A 15,191-nucleotide genomic window follows, 5' to 3' on the forward strand; every position below is an offset into this window, starting at 1 on the left:
GTCTTGAAAGGTGCAAAAATAAATTTAAGGCGTGCATCTGTGTTTTTCTTTTCAGTGGTGGTGTTGTACGTTCAAGGCCTGGGGACAAAGGAGTGGAGAGAGGTGAGTGAGGCACACCGGCAGCTTCAAGGTTTGTCCTGGGAAACCTGTTAGATCCACAGACTACAGTGTTTTAACTGTGCTTAGCTACAGTTAAAACCTTTGTCTGAAAAAGCACAAAAATCCTGATATTTTTTTGTGCCTGGTATATCTGATTACAGAATTATACTAACCTCTTTTAGTTATCATTTGTTGACATGCATGTACAGATTTCAGAGGTCTATTAAAGGTACCAAAAAAGGTCGATGTTCATATTGAGAGGGAAAAGAGAATGAAATATTACAGTATCTATGGATTATCTGAAAAGAGAAATAACAGCTATACCACTATCAGGAAAACGTATATCTAACTTTTTTATCATGTGCTACATTTTTTTGGCAAATCAATTAAACTCAAAATATAAGTTACAGAGTTAATGTCTCTGAAATCATAAATATACGAACGCACACAAAAACAACAATAATGCAGTTACTTACCTTGTTATCATATGTGCTTTATTGACTTGGGGTTATTTTTAAATATCATGGTTATCCTTGAATAACATCCCTATTCCACACACAATGGTATGTATATGCGTCACTGACATCCAGATGTTTTGATGAATCAATATCTTTTGAGTCAAGACTGAATGCAGAAATGTAGGAAGTAAACTCTGGCAGCTGCTTTTGGTTTTTTAAAGTTTGCGGTCCATAAATGTAATAATCTCACGTGTCGCATAAATCAAAAACATGTTTTGGCTTTCAAGACTGCATCTGCTTTCCTTGGTGTACCTACTGCTTTAGTTTATTAACCCTTTAAGACCATAGAACCAAGTCCGCCAGAGCTTATATTATATTTTTACATGCTGTAGTGCAATTTTTGGGAGCATTTCAAGTTGCTATACATCAATACAACTGTTATAGCCCAAATTTTAATAATATGTATGCATTAAGTGCAAAGAAATTACATAAATTGCAAGAAAGTGCAATAAACTACAAAAAAATTGAAAATCACTTTTGTTTTTTTAACATATATTTCTAGTTAGAGAAATTTAAGAGGCTTATCCCTCAAAACTGTAAATACAAAAAAGTTGCACAAAATAGTTTCCCACCACAGGAAATTTATTTTGAGTGTCTTCATAGTTTTATTTTTTAAACACACCAATTTTTATATACTGCAGGAAAAATGAAAATAAATATTATAATGCAAATTTGCAAAAAAACAGCACATGCATCAAAATAAACTATTTCCAGCAGTGCAATTTGACTTCTAAGCATCCCAGAAACGACACAGAAAGTCATAAAGTCAAACATAACTTTTAAAAACACCAGTATAGGCTCATAAGGCGCTGATGGTAAAAAACTACATTTCCGCGACAATGTCGTCACTTCCGGTTTCAGGCAGGTACTGGCTGTATCCCAATTCAGGGTCTGCAGCCTTAAAGTACGCAGCCTCAACGATTCTCAAGGGCCGCGTACTCAAAGACCGCTAAGGCCGGAAGTGCGAGGCTTGTGTAAGGGACGGTCTAGCCTCCGTTGTGCTGATACTGTAGTTTGTCAATAAAGTTAAAAACATTTTTTTTTTAAAAAAGCCTCTGTTGCGCTGCCCAGGTTGCCTAGCAACCATGATACTAACAGCTGGAAACGTGTCATAGCTTTGTTTGACAGGAATGAAGGAGAAAATGTTTTGTTCATTTGTTTGTTTGTTTCTACATGAGCTTTGATCATTCTCTGTAAGATTAAGCTCAGCTATTGAACGGCGTATATTTTAAAGTAAAGGCTTTAAAACCAAGTTAGTACAAACGTCACTAATGTCACATGACTTTGCCGACATGTGGCCAACAGTAATGTTTTAATGTTCTTCGTTATTAAACATTTGCACATAAATAAGTGACGTAATATTCAGTACTTAAAGTTCACTCTTCGGTCGCCCCTCATCCGCCGTTTTTTTCTGCAAATTTATCCACACCCATCGCCGCGCTATGCATTCTGGGATATGTTGGGCCTTGAAGTCTACACTGCCACAGCCTTAAAATTCAGGGAAATGAAGGACGCATTTCAGGGCCGCATTTCGAGCAGCCTTTGAATTGGGACAGCCTTCGGCGCGCTGCTGTGACGTAATCGGCCTTGAAATGCGGCCTTTAAGGCTGCAGACCCTGAATTGGGATACAGCCAATGGCAGACATGCGATAGTTCATGCTGCCGTAGAAAGTGTTACGAACAGCTGATCGGATCGGCAAAACGTGTTTCTGGAATATCATGTTTTTGTTGCTGCAAGTGCTTTTTATGCAGTTTTTGCAAAGCTATATGTGGAAGGAAACCGTGGCCGAGGACAAGCTGATGGCATAAGATGTAAGTACAACTCCTCCGGTTTCATATGCAAAAAAAATTATTGCGCTAGCTTACGTGGTTGCAGTGCTACGAGGATTTAAAAGTAGTTGCGCAAAACGGAGCGTGCTGCTCTGACCGGTTTTAAAGGGTTAACCTGATTTTTAGTTTAAGATGAACAAACAAAAAGCCCACCTGTTTTAACCAAAAGGTTCTGCAAAAAATGCTGCAAAAGATGCTGGCAATGAAAGACCCATATATCATTAGATTAAAACAGTGCAAACACAGTAGGGAGTAGTGGACATTTGTAATCAGGCTGCGTAAAACAAACTTCAAATGAAATGCCTTAAAGTACAACAACAATAATAATTTAATCAAGGGGTGCTAAACCTTTTAATGCCTTTAGCAAAGGAGTCAGATTATTATTTAGAATTTGAACATTCTCACAGCTGTTTCTGCTGAGACTATTAAAATACCAGGGTCTCACTGAGCTTTATATTTGAAGTTTATTTAATGCATTATTTCAACTTTGAGGAGCTTAACTTGGCTGGTTTTCCATTTTCAATACTCAAAAGATGATTTCGAATGAATTACTCCCAAAAAAACTCAATAAGGCTTCTTTTGAAGTGGTCAACAAGCTTGAAAGGATTTATAGTGCACTTATTTCCATCTCTTGTGGCATCAAATGATGTGATATATTACCTTAATTACTCCAATACTACAATGCTAGTATGTTAAAAATAAAAACAGCCTCAGCGTGTCAGCTTCCCTGTAGTGTGTCTAAGGATGGAAGGAAATATTTAGTCTTCTCCCACCTGCCATCAGCATTGTGCATAAGGAGTAAACAATACAACTAATCCAGCAGTGCTGGTGGTGCTGAATGTCAAAATTACCACTTATATTGCCAACACTCAACGTCACCTTTTAAGAGTCACAAATATGCTCTGTAGCTAATTTCAGTCAATTCTAAATTCACTCTTTTTGGTGACAGTGTAGAGTGCACTGATGAAGGGTTTAATGCAATTATTCAACACAAAAACAAGACACAACACGAGGCAAAAATAGCAGAAATCATTCGGAAAGTATTTGTCATTCTTGGCACATTTGCAGTAACCCAAATAAACTGACATATTAAAAATGACCTGTGCAGTAAAACGAGTCCGAGACTCTGGAGCAGACGGTCCTAAAAGAGTCTGATCAGAGTGTTTTATGGCAAACAAAACGTAATAAAAAATAAGCCCTAGTGTGAAGCCCGAGCAGCCAAATATAGGAATTCATAAAGGGGAAAATCATTTGAGCTGCTTTGGGACGTCTGAGAGGAACACTGGCTGTGTAAACATATAGAAAACCTCATCTCTCAGCTGTGTGTGTGTCCTGTATTCATCAGTGTCTTTCAGTAATCTGCACTATGTGCTATCAAAGAAAATCAGGCCCACCTCTGTGGGGATCCACACACATACACACAGGTCTCAGTGAGGCTCAATTAGACTTACAGCGTGGGGATGCTGTCAGCCGAGTTGTGTACCCTCACACACACAACTGAGGTGAACACAATCTGAAAAGTGTTGCTCATAGTACTGATCAGTCTGAAGGAATGAAAAGATGCTGTTCGTTTAAAGATTACACAAATGTTGGATTGATTGCGCTGAAATAATTTCAGCCAGAGTTTTATTGTTGTTGTTGTCTTTTCTTTTATACAACCTCCCCCCCCCCCCCCCCCCCCCCCAAAAAAATAAATAAAACAAAAACAAAACACAAAAACAAAAAGAGTTTTATAGGGAACATCTCCAACAGGAAAGTCATTCAGAGTCACCAAATGCTCTAAATGTGGGTTTGTCTAATCCTGCAAGCAGGTGCTAGCTGAGAGGAAATCCTGTAGCAATCTCCTTCTGCACCACAGAGCAGCTCCATCACTGGAAATGTAGTGGACACAGATGTGACTGCCATCACAGATAGAATGACTGGAAATAATATATGCAGCATAATACTGTTGAAATCCAGCGACCACTAAAGAACATTTCATACAACAAAGCTATTAAAGACAAAACATACGACACACTCTGTGTCAAAAAGGAGGTTATGGCACCTGATTTATGAGACTGGGGAGGACGGCTTTAATCTGATCCATGTGAAACAGCTGTTCAGAGGGTAATGAACCTTCCTCCTCCTCTTCATCTTCTTCTGAAGTCAGTGATTGTCATGTGGAAGAACCCCACTTTTCAGTTATTTATTTGTAAAAAATGTTTGGAATCATGTCTGATTTTCGTTCCACTTCTCACGTGTGCACCACTTTGTGTTGGTCTTTCACGTGGAATTCCAATAAAACTGATTCATGTTTGTGGCTGTAATGTGACAAAATGTGGGAAAGTTCAAGGGGGCCCAATACTTTTGCAAGCCACTGTATCCTTTCCTATCTCTGGGGGTCAGTGTTCGCAGCTTGACTCACAGCGAGTGCCTAAAACATTTTCTGTCCTGCTTGTTGTGGCGATATACCTTCTCAAACTTCACAGTTATATCGCTAAGAAAATGTTAGATTGCTTGGAGTGATGGAGCAATAATCCTAACACAGATTTAGAAACTGTGTAGGATAAACTTTCAAACTTCCATCAGAGCAAAGACGTCACAGATAGGAAATATCATGAGCTGCTTCTCGCTTCTGTGTGAAGATAAAAGTTTATCTGGGAGCATCCTAAACTTTATTTCCCTCTCTGCCTCTCTATTTTACCACTGAGCCAAAGCTTCCACATTCACATGGTTTGAATGCGAATGTATTTTCCGCTTCTCTGAACTGACGGAAGAGGAAAAAAACGGTCTCTGGTTGGATTGCAGCCACCGTTGAATATGCTTCCAGGTCCCACTCTCTTGGCTGCGTCCTCCACTCGCAGCCTTCTTGGTGTCTGTTGGTGTGCAAATGGAAGCAAGCATCCTTCTTGTGACACGTGTATTGTCACCAGCTTGTTGTGTGTGGGCTGTTTGAACACACTGGCAGATTTGGCTTCAGGCAATTCTTGATGCAATTAGCAGAAATCGAATTCTCTCACTAATGAGGAGAAAGAAATAATTACAACTCTGCCAGAAAGAAACTATCAGGTTTGTGGGGGACAGAGAAGAATAGAAAAGTTCCTAAACAAAAAGAGAAGCCAGCGAGAGATAAAGACAAAGAGAGGGCATTATACTGCCACACTGGTCGCGTTCTGCGCAAAAAGGTGAAGCTGCTACACCATTTACACCAGCACTCAGGGTATGCTGCAGTATTCTCCTGAATTATTGGTGTTGCTGCTCAGACAAAGCCTCCACATCAGTGCTGGTATAGGAGGAGAAAAAGTCAAAACCAGAAGTCGAGAAAGTTTTAGAAAGCCTCATCTTTTCACATCACCGCAAAAGTGAATTGTGAGCTTCTGTACTGATATACTGTATCACTAAACTGGCAGAACAAACTGACACGAGCACGCACAACCGCCCAAAACAACACCAAACTGCAGCTTGCACTAACAAAAATAGCATCACTGTTATTATATGGCACCATTCACCATGGCCTCATTACTGTTACTTGTCTGCACTGCCTGTCTTAGCCTTGTCAGTGTTGGGCTTGTTACACCTTAAGAGTTGTAAAGAGTTGTCATTTTTGTTTTTTCTTTGCTCATTTAAAAAATAATGTGACTTTGCATTTTCAGGTTTTTTTAAATACTGTGCCAGTCTCCGGTGCTTCTGCTTTTGTGAAAAACACAGAATTGGCCTGAGGCATAAGCAATCTCAACAGATGCTTAGAGACCAAAATTAATTATTGAAATTTATTTATTATTCATTTCAATAATCAAGGTCTTTGTATTGAGAACAAAGACAAATACCTAAAGCTGACATATTTTAATGAATTACAAGAAAAACAAGAATCTCAGTGCAAGAGGCAGCATTTTAAGTTAAGAATATTGACATAGCTAGAATCGTTTAGGTTTGTTTAAATTCACCTTCAGTATGATCATGGTGGCTCATGCTGACTTTGCTCTTTTTGCCTTGCTCTGTGTAAAAATTTGCCCTCATGTTGCAAGTCATTTCTTACTTTCATACCAAAACCCCTTTTCAGTCTAGCCTCCATCTTTTCTCACTTGTGTTCTCCTTGTGAGGTATTGGTGAAATGCATAAATGCAGATAAAGTAGTGATGGCTCTCATTCTAGAAAAGGCTCTGGATGTTTTGTAGCATGATGCGATAGCTCTGTTTCTCTTACTTTTCTCTTGCAGTCTGACTTTCTTCTCTGTAACTAGCATCACTGTGGGTTTTCTGGCCTTTTTGGCCATAAATCACCTGTACTGATTTGTACTGATTTGTACTGATTTGCAGGCACCCTTTCAGCATAACAGAGCTGCTAGGTCCTCTTATTGTAGGGGCAAATTTCACATTCTCTTTGTCATTTGTCAGTATCTATTCCTTAAAAGTTGCTAATAGTTTTGAGCTCTATTAGCACAGTGTTACACACACATTTCCTGGTTTGAACCCCTTTCCTTGTGGTGTTTGCATGTTCTCCTGTTTGTGTTTCTTCTATGTACTCTGGCTCCACAAAGACATCCATGCTAGGTTAATCAGTTATTTCAAATGGGTCATTCTGTGACTTAAATATATGGAAATAATGCACTATATAAGTGTATGTTTAGAAATGTGACTTGTAGTCTAAAGTGCTTTGAGTGGTTACATAAATACAAACTGTTAAATGGTTTTACAGTATTGTGAGATTGGGCAACAAGTTTTGCACAAGACTAAAGTGTAGACGTCAACATCTCCACACAGGGAGGAGCTGAGGAGCTCGTTCTTACAGAACCAGCATCAGAATACTTTATTAATTCAAAGGGGGGATTTGCTTTGCTACAGATGGTCAATTAAAATATAAATACAAAAGTAGTGTCCTCAGGAAGGACACAGGTGGTAATGATTTCCTGTTGCATTATGTGATGCATTGTGGGGGAACGAGTCTTTTGCTGAGACTCTTTTCAACGTGACTGTTTGATATTGACTATAACTTGAACACCATCCTCCTTTCTGAAACCTGCCAGAGACTGAAACTCCTGTTCTTAGTCTTCTTAATTTATTATTTTTTATTATTTTTTAATTAAGTTTTAATCTAAGTTTAAATGTCAGACAGTATTTAACTGATAATTTTGCATATTTGGAGTGGGAAGTGTTTCCAGATCCTGCTCTCCCTAACAGCTTGATGAAGTAGTGTTGCTTTACTGTAATGTGTTATTGAACTGGACACTTCTGTCTTTCCTCTCTTCCTTAGCCTGACTGTAAGCCCAAGTTATTCCCCATGGAGTCACACAGCCTTAACATTCATTAAAATAAAAAGAAAAAAATCCCATCTCAATTTATACTGACATTTTGTGTCCACATTGTGTTTCATGCATTATTGGATCCCTGATCTGTTGGGAAAAACTCACTTTTTCTTATTGAGACTGCCTCTGTGTCCTGCTTTCTCTCTGTCTACCACTGCTTCCACTTTTAGATGGTTCATTACTGATGCAGCTCACTGAAATAGACAGAAAATCTGCCCTGATTGCCTCCATGCTGCTGTTTTCCTGTTCGCACTATTTCTGTTAGGAGGGGTATAGAGACACACACTGACAAAAATGCAATGTAACACACTGCCTTGTGCTCAGAAACCACCAAGCCACACTGTTCAATCGCATTGAAAAGAAGGGGCCCTCTGAGACTACTAGATGCTTCTCGACTCCAGTGTTGCGTTGTGTTTGACTGAACATGATGCAACCCTTTAAGGAACAGAGGGATGTATCCATTTTAATACGGGGTTGACTTGCCAATTACTTTATAGCAGTCACAGACTCATACCCTACTTACTCAAATATAAGGTAAAAATGTCAGTTTACCTTACGTGAGCCCCACTGATTATGAAATAAAGTAAAATAAGATATCTCAAAATTAACAAAGCAAAACAGAATTTTAATACAATTTTAAAATGAAAAAGAAAGTGACTCTTTGCCAGACTGATACATTGCATTATAAAGAGGAACTGAATGTGGCATGAAAGATTTCCTGCATCTGTCCTTGTGACAGTGGAGCTGAATCAGTCCATTACGTTCTGTGACCTTCCTCTCCATTACCTCAAGTGTTCAATTTGCAGCCAGTCACAAAACCAGCCTTTTTGATTAGTCCTTTCAGTCTTGTTGGTGTCATTAGCTCTCATGCTGTTTCCCCAGCAGACCATAGCAAAGTGCACTGTTCTTGCCACAGACAGAAAATGTCCATCGTTGTGCTGCACACATCAGTGGACTTCAGCTTCCTCTGGACCTAGAGCCCATTCATCCACTTTTTGTATACGACTTCTCTGTTGGTCAATTGATTTAATTCAACATCCTTTGCCCAGTATATACACTATCCCTCCTCTGCACGTGTCCAAACCATATCAGCCTTGCCTCTCTAACTTTGTCTCCAACCAAACCGCTCAACCGTCCCTCTGATATACACATTTCTAGTCTTGTCCATTCTCCCAATCAGGATCTTAGCAGCTTCAGCTCTGCCACCTCCAGTGTAGCCTCCTGCCACTTGTCCCACTCATTCCTCCCTGCGCTCTCTTCACTTCTGTTCGTTGCTTTGGATAGTTGAACCAAAGTATTTAAATGTAATCTTATTTCCTCAAACAGCATGTCTAGAATCACTGCTAAAAAGCATAAAACTGCTTCCATAGTTTGCTGTTCAAAGAGTAAGGTTGTACCTCTACTTTGACTACATTTCATAGTTTTACAACATTACAGGTCTATTAATGTCTAAATTCATAGTCTGGGTCCTTCAGCAGAGGGGTGAAAATGCTCAATCATTTTTTGAATACAATAAGCTCAGACAAACCTTCCTACTACAATATAGACATGTCTGCAACCACACAGCTACATGTTGCGATCACCGACTGTGTGCGTGCTTTAGTCCAAGTGTGATTGGCACATATGTTTTGACCCTCGATTGACTCTCTGGTAGTGAGGTAGAGCTAACTGACCAATTAGCTGTTTTGGAATTCTTTTATAGTTTTCTATATAGTTCTAGTTCTATATAGTTTTCTTTTCTGTGGGTGCCATTTCTCTGTCTTATAATGTGCCTGGTGTTTTCCAGAATGCAATTCATGGCATAAAACCATCCACTGTGATGACCAAAACTTCTTTTCTTTGTTTTCTATACTGAAACTGTACAATCTGAACCTGATACTATGATGTCATAAACAAGACTTAAGATAGAGAGAACTATACATGGTCAATATTTCAGTATTAGCTTCTGACTATGAAAATCACTTTGAAGGAGCAGTAGCACAGAATACTGTGGTTATTCATAGAAGATCGATAGATAGAAGTTATGGAGAACACAGATATCTAATCTACTCTTTCCTTTGCAGCAGTGATTGTGGAGGACCAGATGAGTCAAACACATAAAGCATTTTATGATTAAATAACTATTGAATTGTGCAATAACATTAATAAATTAGTATATTTACTTTAAAAATCCTTTTACATTGATTTTTTAAAAACATCAATAAAATCAGTCATAATATCTTTTGATTCATGCTCAATCCTCCAGGTAAGGGAATCCCAAAAACTTGAGTCTGTTAATCTGGACGTAGTGTTTTCAGTGGGAGAAACATTTCGCCACTCATCGTGACTGATGTGCCTGAAAACACTACGTCCAGATGAACAGTATCAACTTTTTGGGAAGTCATAATATCGTAAAGAGAAGTTATAAATAAATATTTTTAAGACAACTATTAATCTATTGATAAATACTTTAAGTTGAGTCATTTAATTATTTACGAAAAAATAAAATAAAAAATTCGATTGAAAACTTGAATTAGGAATAGAGAATCAGTTCCACCCCTCCTTTGCAGGTCCATTTCCTTTTCCTATTAGTTTCTGGATCAGCTTCTTTATTTAGGATTTCACTGCTGCCCGTATTTGGGGTGATGGCGTTGTATTTGCTAAGACCCGTTAAAGAAGTGTTTGTGTTTGCTTCACATTTACTGTCTATATATGAAGACACTGCAGTGACATGGAGCCCTGATCCTCTCAGTGTGCACAGGTGGACTCAACCTGACCACCTGTTGAAAGTAGCGTGCTAACATGGCTAACTCTACTGTCACTGCATGTAGCCCTAATCTTTCAGTCATGTTAGCTTGTGAGCATATTGGTCCCTCTAGTATTAGCTAGCTGTGATTAAGCTAATGTATTTTTCACATATAAAGGTTGGAGGATCTAGCACTATTGGAACTACCAGCAAGCCCTGTTACATTTATACATAGTGTTAGAACAATGGCAGCAACCTTACATTTAAAATTGAAACGCTGTCTGTAAACCCAGTCTCATCAACTTAACTTAACTTTATGAAACTTGAGAGTTAAAAGAATGAAGATAATGACAACTGTCAGTCCCATCAAGACTAGAAAGGACACTATTGATTGAACAGTCAACACGCTGTTGCAGCGCTATTTCAACATAAATAGAAAATTTTATGAAAGCAAAAGAAAAATATTTATCCTAGGGAAATGTAGAAAATGTAAAGGACATGATTAGAATTATATATCATTTTATTATTTTCATAATAACATGCAGCATTTGTCTAAATGGATGAAACACTTATGTTGCACCAGCTTCTACAGTTTATTCCTCTTTAATACTGGATACCTCAGGAGTGCAGCTGTTCAATATGTTGAATAGTCTCTCATACACGAAGTCAGCAGCCTTGGTGCTACCCTTAAGCATTTCTGCTCTACTCAACATATCTCTACTAACTAGTTATCTCTCCAGTACTTCAAAGGACTCCACTTGCTTTGACAGTAAATGTAACTGCTACTGACTGTTCACTTGTATAAGGTCTCAAAGGAGCACCCTATCTTCATTTATAGCACATATTACTGCTAGGAATTTAAGCCTACCTACTTACAGTTCAGGGCTCACAGAGCAATGGTGGTTTGCAAAGGCAGGTAGGGAGAAGCTGTCTGTCATACCCACCTAAATTTAATTTAGATGTCCCAGTTTCATCCCAGGGTCCACACATGATGTGCCCATCGTGGGAGGTGGATACTGGCGGGTTTCTCTCCAGTCACCCATGACCATGTGTAGAACTACTGCAGGTGGGTGTGACGACCAGATGGTCCCCGTATTATGTGGAACTGTAGTTTTTCATATTTAAATTAAACAATAAGCTACAGACATTCTGCAAATTCTGAAAACACTGCAAGAATTGGTGAGTGAGAGTAGATCAAATGCAGATGTTTATTCCTTTGAACAGGAAAAAAAGAATAACTTTAACTTTTGCAATAACGTCTGCCAAGAACTGCACGGAGGAAGACAATCAAAAATAATGAATAATAATTCATTTACACTTTTCCATAGTTTTTGAAGGTTTCAGGGAGTAAACGTGTCTGAATTAATATGTCTGCTTGCAAAGAAAAGCGTCTGGACTTCTTTAAGTTGCTTGAAGACGTTTCACCTCTCATCCGAGAAGCTTCTTCAGTTCTAAGGTCAAATGGTGGAGAGTCCCAGATTTAAGTCTGAATGAATATTTCTAATAAATGTTTATCTAAGTATTTATCTTCACTTTCCAATATTAAGTGCCTTGAGACAAGTGTTGTGGTGATCTGATGCTATTTAAATAAAATTGAATTGAATGATCTTTTTCATTACGAAGGGCAAACTGTCATATTATACGAAGCATCTGTGAAGGTTTATTGCTTTGTGTTTGCACATAATTAACAAACCTGATAAATTCAACATGTTCATTTTAAAAAAAAACAAAACCTGGTGTCACATGACTGTACAAGTTCTGCAAGACCAGTGGACTTATCTTGCTGCTTAAAAAATACTCCCACTGGGTTATAAAAAAACGGTCCGTGACTCCAGACATAAAAAGGAAATAACTGGGGCGATTTAAATTTGGCCTGGACCAAACTCACCCAGTGCATTAAGATTGCTTCCCTCAAAGTCTGGCATTTGTTCTCAAAGTTAACTGCATCAAACTAACCCAGCTTTTATGCTGAAGGTTAACGTTTATGTTTACAGGTGAAGGGGCCACAGTGTTCAAGGTTAAAAGTGGTGCATCAGGACACAACCATGGCCTGAGGGACCTGTGCACTCAAAATTTATCATATTTTCAGTGTCCAAACCAACCAGAATTGCTTACATAGGTGCTGCACTGCACGTGGAAACAACCTTAAAATGGAAAGCAGCTGAATTTTAATTAAATTTTTTTATTCGTGGAACTCTTTGATTATAACTCTTGAATCATGGTTTGTGTAGTTTGAACATAGCGTGGCAAAGAGCCTCCAAACTACAAAAAGTAAAACACACCTAAAAATGGCTTCTCTTGTATATGTGCCCACAAACCTTTGTTTAAAAAAATGCTAATCATATAACCTCAAAATGGATTGTTCTGTAATAAACTGTACTTATTCTGTACTTTTACTAAGTGTATTAATGTTATCATGCATGTAATTTTATGGATAACATACTAAGACCACAAACAAATTCATTAGGAAAAACGATATACAGCTAACAGTTACTAATCACTGATTTCTATAAAGTGATAAATATAAAGTTCACATCTGTCCACAGCGACAGCGTTCAAACTCATCAATGGAAGATTTCAGTGCCAAAGACTCACCAGAAGCTTTGCTTACAGTACACTTAACAGTACACACTTTCTGCCTTTAAGAGGGTGTAGATGGCTTTTTTCACTTCAGCCTTTGAGTTTAGGTCAGTGGACTTAAAAGTAAATGACAAACTGTACAAATATGTAGGTTACATTGCATCGTGTATATTCAGAAATTTCTTAAGAGAGTCGTCTTGTTTTTTAACTGTTCTATGAAAACACAGGTCATGGCACATGTCTGGCTGTATGGATTCTGCTGGTCTACACCAGCAGCTGCTGTGTTGCAATTTGGCAGCACTTTAGTGACAGCTCACAGACAAACACGTCCATTTCCACACTATTTTCTTTCACGGTAATAAAACCATTGCAAGTGGCAGATATTCTGACTTCTCACAGCAGGAAAAGGACTAGTGCTAAAACATCTAAGTGGAGTCCAGCTGTTACTTCTCTTAATTGTACCTTTTCTCAACATGTCAAAGTGTCTTCTGTGAGAAAAGAAAATCGGCTTTCTCTTTTTGTTGCAGCTGTCCATCCTCTAATGCTAAGAATTTTAAATTTAAGAAATAAAATGCAACATAAAGTATATATATTTATCACTCACTGATGGAGATGTCAACTGAGATAACACTTCAAGTGGTAGCTGAGCACATGATATGGGGTCAAGATTCAAGATTCTTTATTTATCACAGGCAGAGTTATACGAGTACAACACCCAGTGACATGTGTCCTGAAACGCCCCTCGACTGTGCAATAAGACAACATTATATACAGTAAGTGAATATGTACAAGCAGGACATTATGTGCAGTAAGTGAGTGAATTATATACGTTAAGCAAATTTAAATAAAAAAAAAAAAAATAAAATAAAACAATCTGGAAATTTAAGTTGAAAAACTGAGAATACCATTTAACATCTCAAAGAAGAAGGCCAAGATAAGCGATAAAAATGGAAACAAATTTGACATCACTTTATATAAAATATATTCACAAGATCATTCGCTATATATATGCAAGTTTCATTCTTTAGATATATATATCTGGAAAAGTAGACGCTTTTGTAACCATTTGTAAAATATGGAGGTACTTGTGTTGTGTTATAATTTTTCTGGCCAGTGAGCTGTATGGTCTTCCAGCATGCTGCATGTCACTGCTGGATCAAAAACTTGTGATGCAAGAGTTAGATCAGAGATCTACCCAGACACCCACACCCTCCTCACTGTGTCCCCATTTGAATCCAATGGGAATATGATGAAATATGTCCTATCCCGCCTTTTGATACATGTTGAGCCTCTTTCACTGAAGCTTGAGAGAATAGTTGGGACTATGCTTTATGGAGCAGTGGAACTGCAGCTTCCACTGCTGGGCGTTTTGGCAGCTGTCTGCAGTGTAGTAAAAGGAAGGTGGCAGGAAGTTTTTTTTGTTATCCATGACAGGAACCCACTCCTTCAGGTTCACCCCACCTCTACACTGCAGGGAGGAGGAGGTTGTCTCTCTGTCTCTAAAGCTGATGTGTAGACTTCACAGCATGTCAGTGCATTCATTTATTTCACATGTGCATGAATGACCTGGATAACAAGTACAGGTGGCAATGCTTCTCTAGTATACATAAATAAGACAAATAAGGTGTTGATTCACCCAGCCTAAGTGCATTTCTTAGAAGCGACATATAAATTCTTTAACTGCATTCATCCTACAAACATAATGGATGTGACAAAAGCTCGTAGTAAGGGAGGCCTACTCGACAGCTGTGATTTCCTCTCCATGTCCCCTGTGGCATTTTGCATGTTTAGAAGAAACAAATCTGTATCTTTCAACCAGTAAGCTGACCATTTTCATAAAGCCTTCTAATATATGCAATACGGCTGTGTTGTTAATCTCAGCCTGTCTTTGTGAGTTTGATGGAAATGCAGATTTACTGTACGGGCTCATTTTATGGTCATCAGCGTTAAGCCGGATGATTTGCATTAGCAACCACTGCATGTTTTTCTTGGCCTTCATGCATTAATTAAAGTGCAATTTGTGGTGTGTTTTCACGTGGTTGAATAAGTTAGTTGTGCTGCTTTGCAGTGTAGACACAACTCTGCAGCACATTTTGCACATGATTTCATCTTAGTTAACATCACTTTTGCTAAATCTGAAGTGTTTCTAAAACGATGA

The 15,191-nt window shown here is 38.3% G+C and overlaps 1 protein-coding gene across 2 annotated transcripts in view; it reads left to right on the plus strand.

Moving 5' to 3' along the window:
- LOC147329821 (copine-9-like) overlaps positions 1-15,191 on the plus strand; it is a 191,677-nt gene that overhangs the window by 18,808 nt on the left and 157,678 nt on the right. Inside the window, exon 3 of one of the 2 annotated variants that reach the window (XM_086291172.1) lies at positions 56-102. In XM_086291172.1, coding sequence (XP_086147298.1) covers positions 56-102 — 47 coding nt within the window. Of the gene's footprint in view, positions 1-55; positions 131-15,191 lie in introns of those variants that run through there. The other variant, XM_086291173.1, reaches the window with a different exon arrangement.

The sequence above is a fragment of the Aulonocara sp. 'chitande type north' Nkhata Bay genome, linkage group LG5, assembly GCF_057382095.1.
Source record: "Aulonocara sp. 'chitande type north' Nkhata Bay isolate Kocher_YH1m ecotype deep benthic linkage group LG5, A_spYH_male_GT1.1, whole genome shotgun sequence".
In the NCBI taxonomy this organism is placed as follows: Eukaryota; Metazoa; Chordata; class Actinopteri; order Cichliformes; family Cichlidae; genus Aulonocara; species Aulonocara sp. 'chitande type north' Nkhata Bay.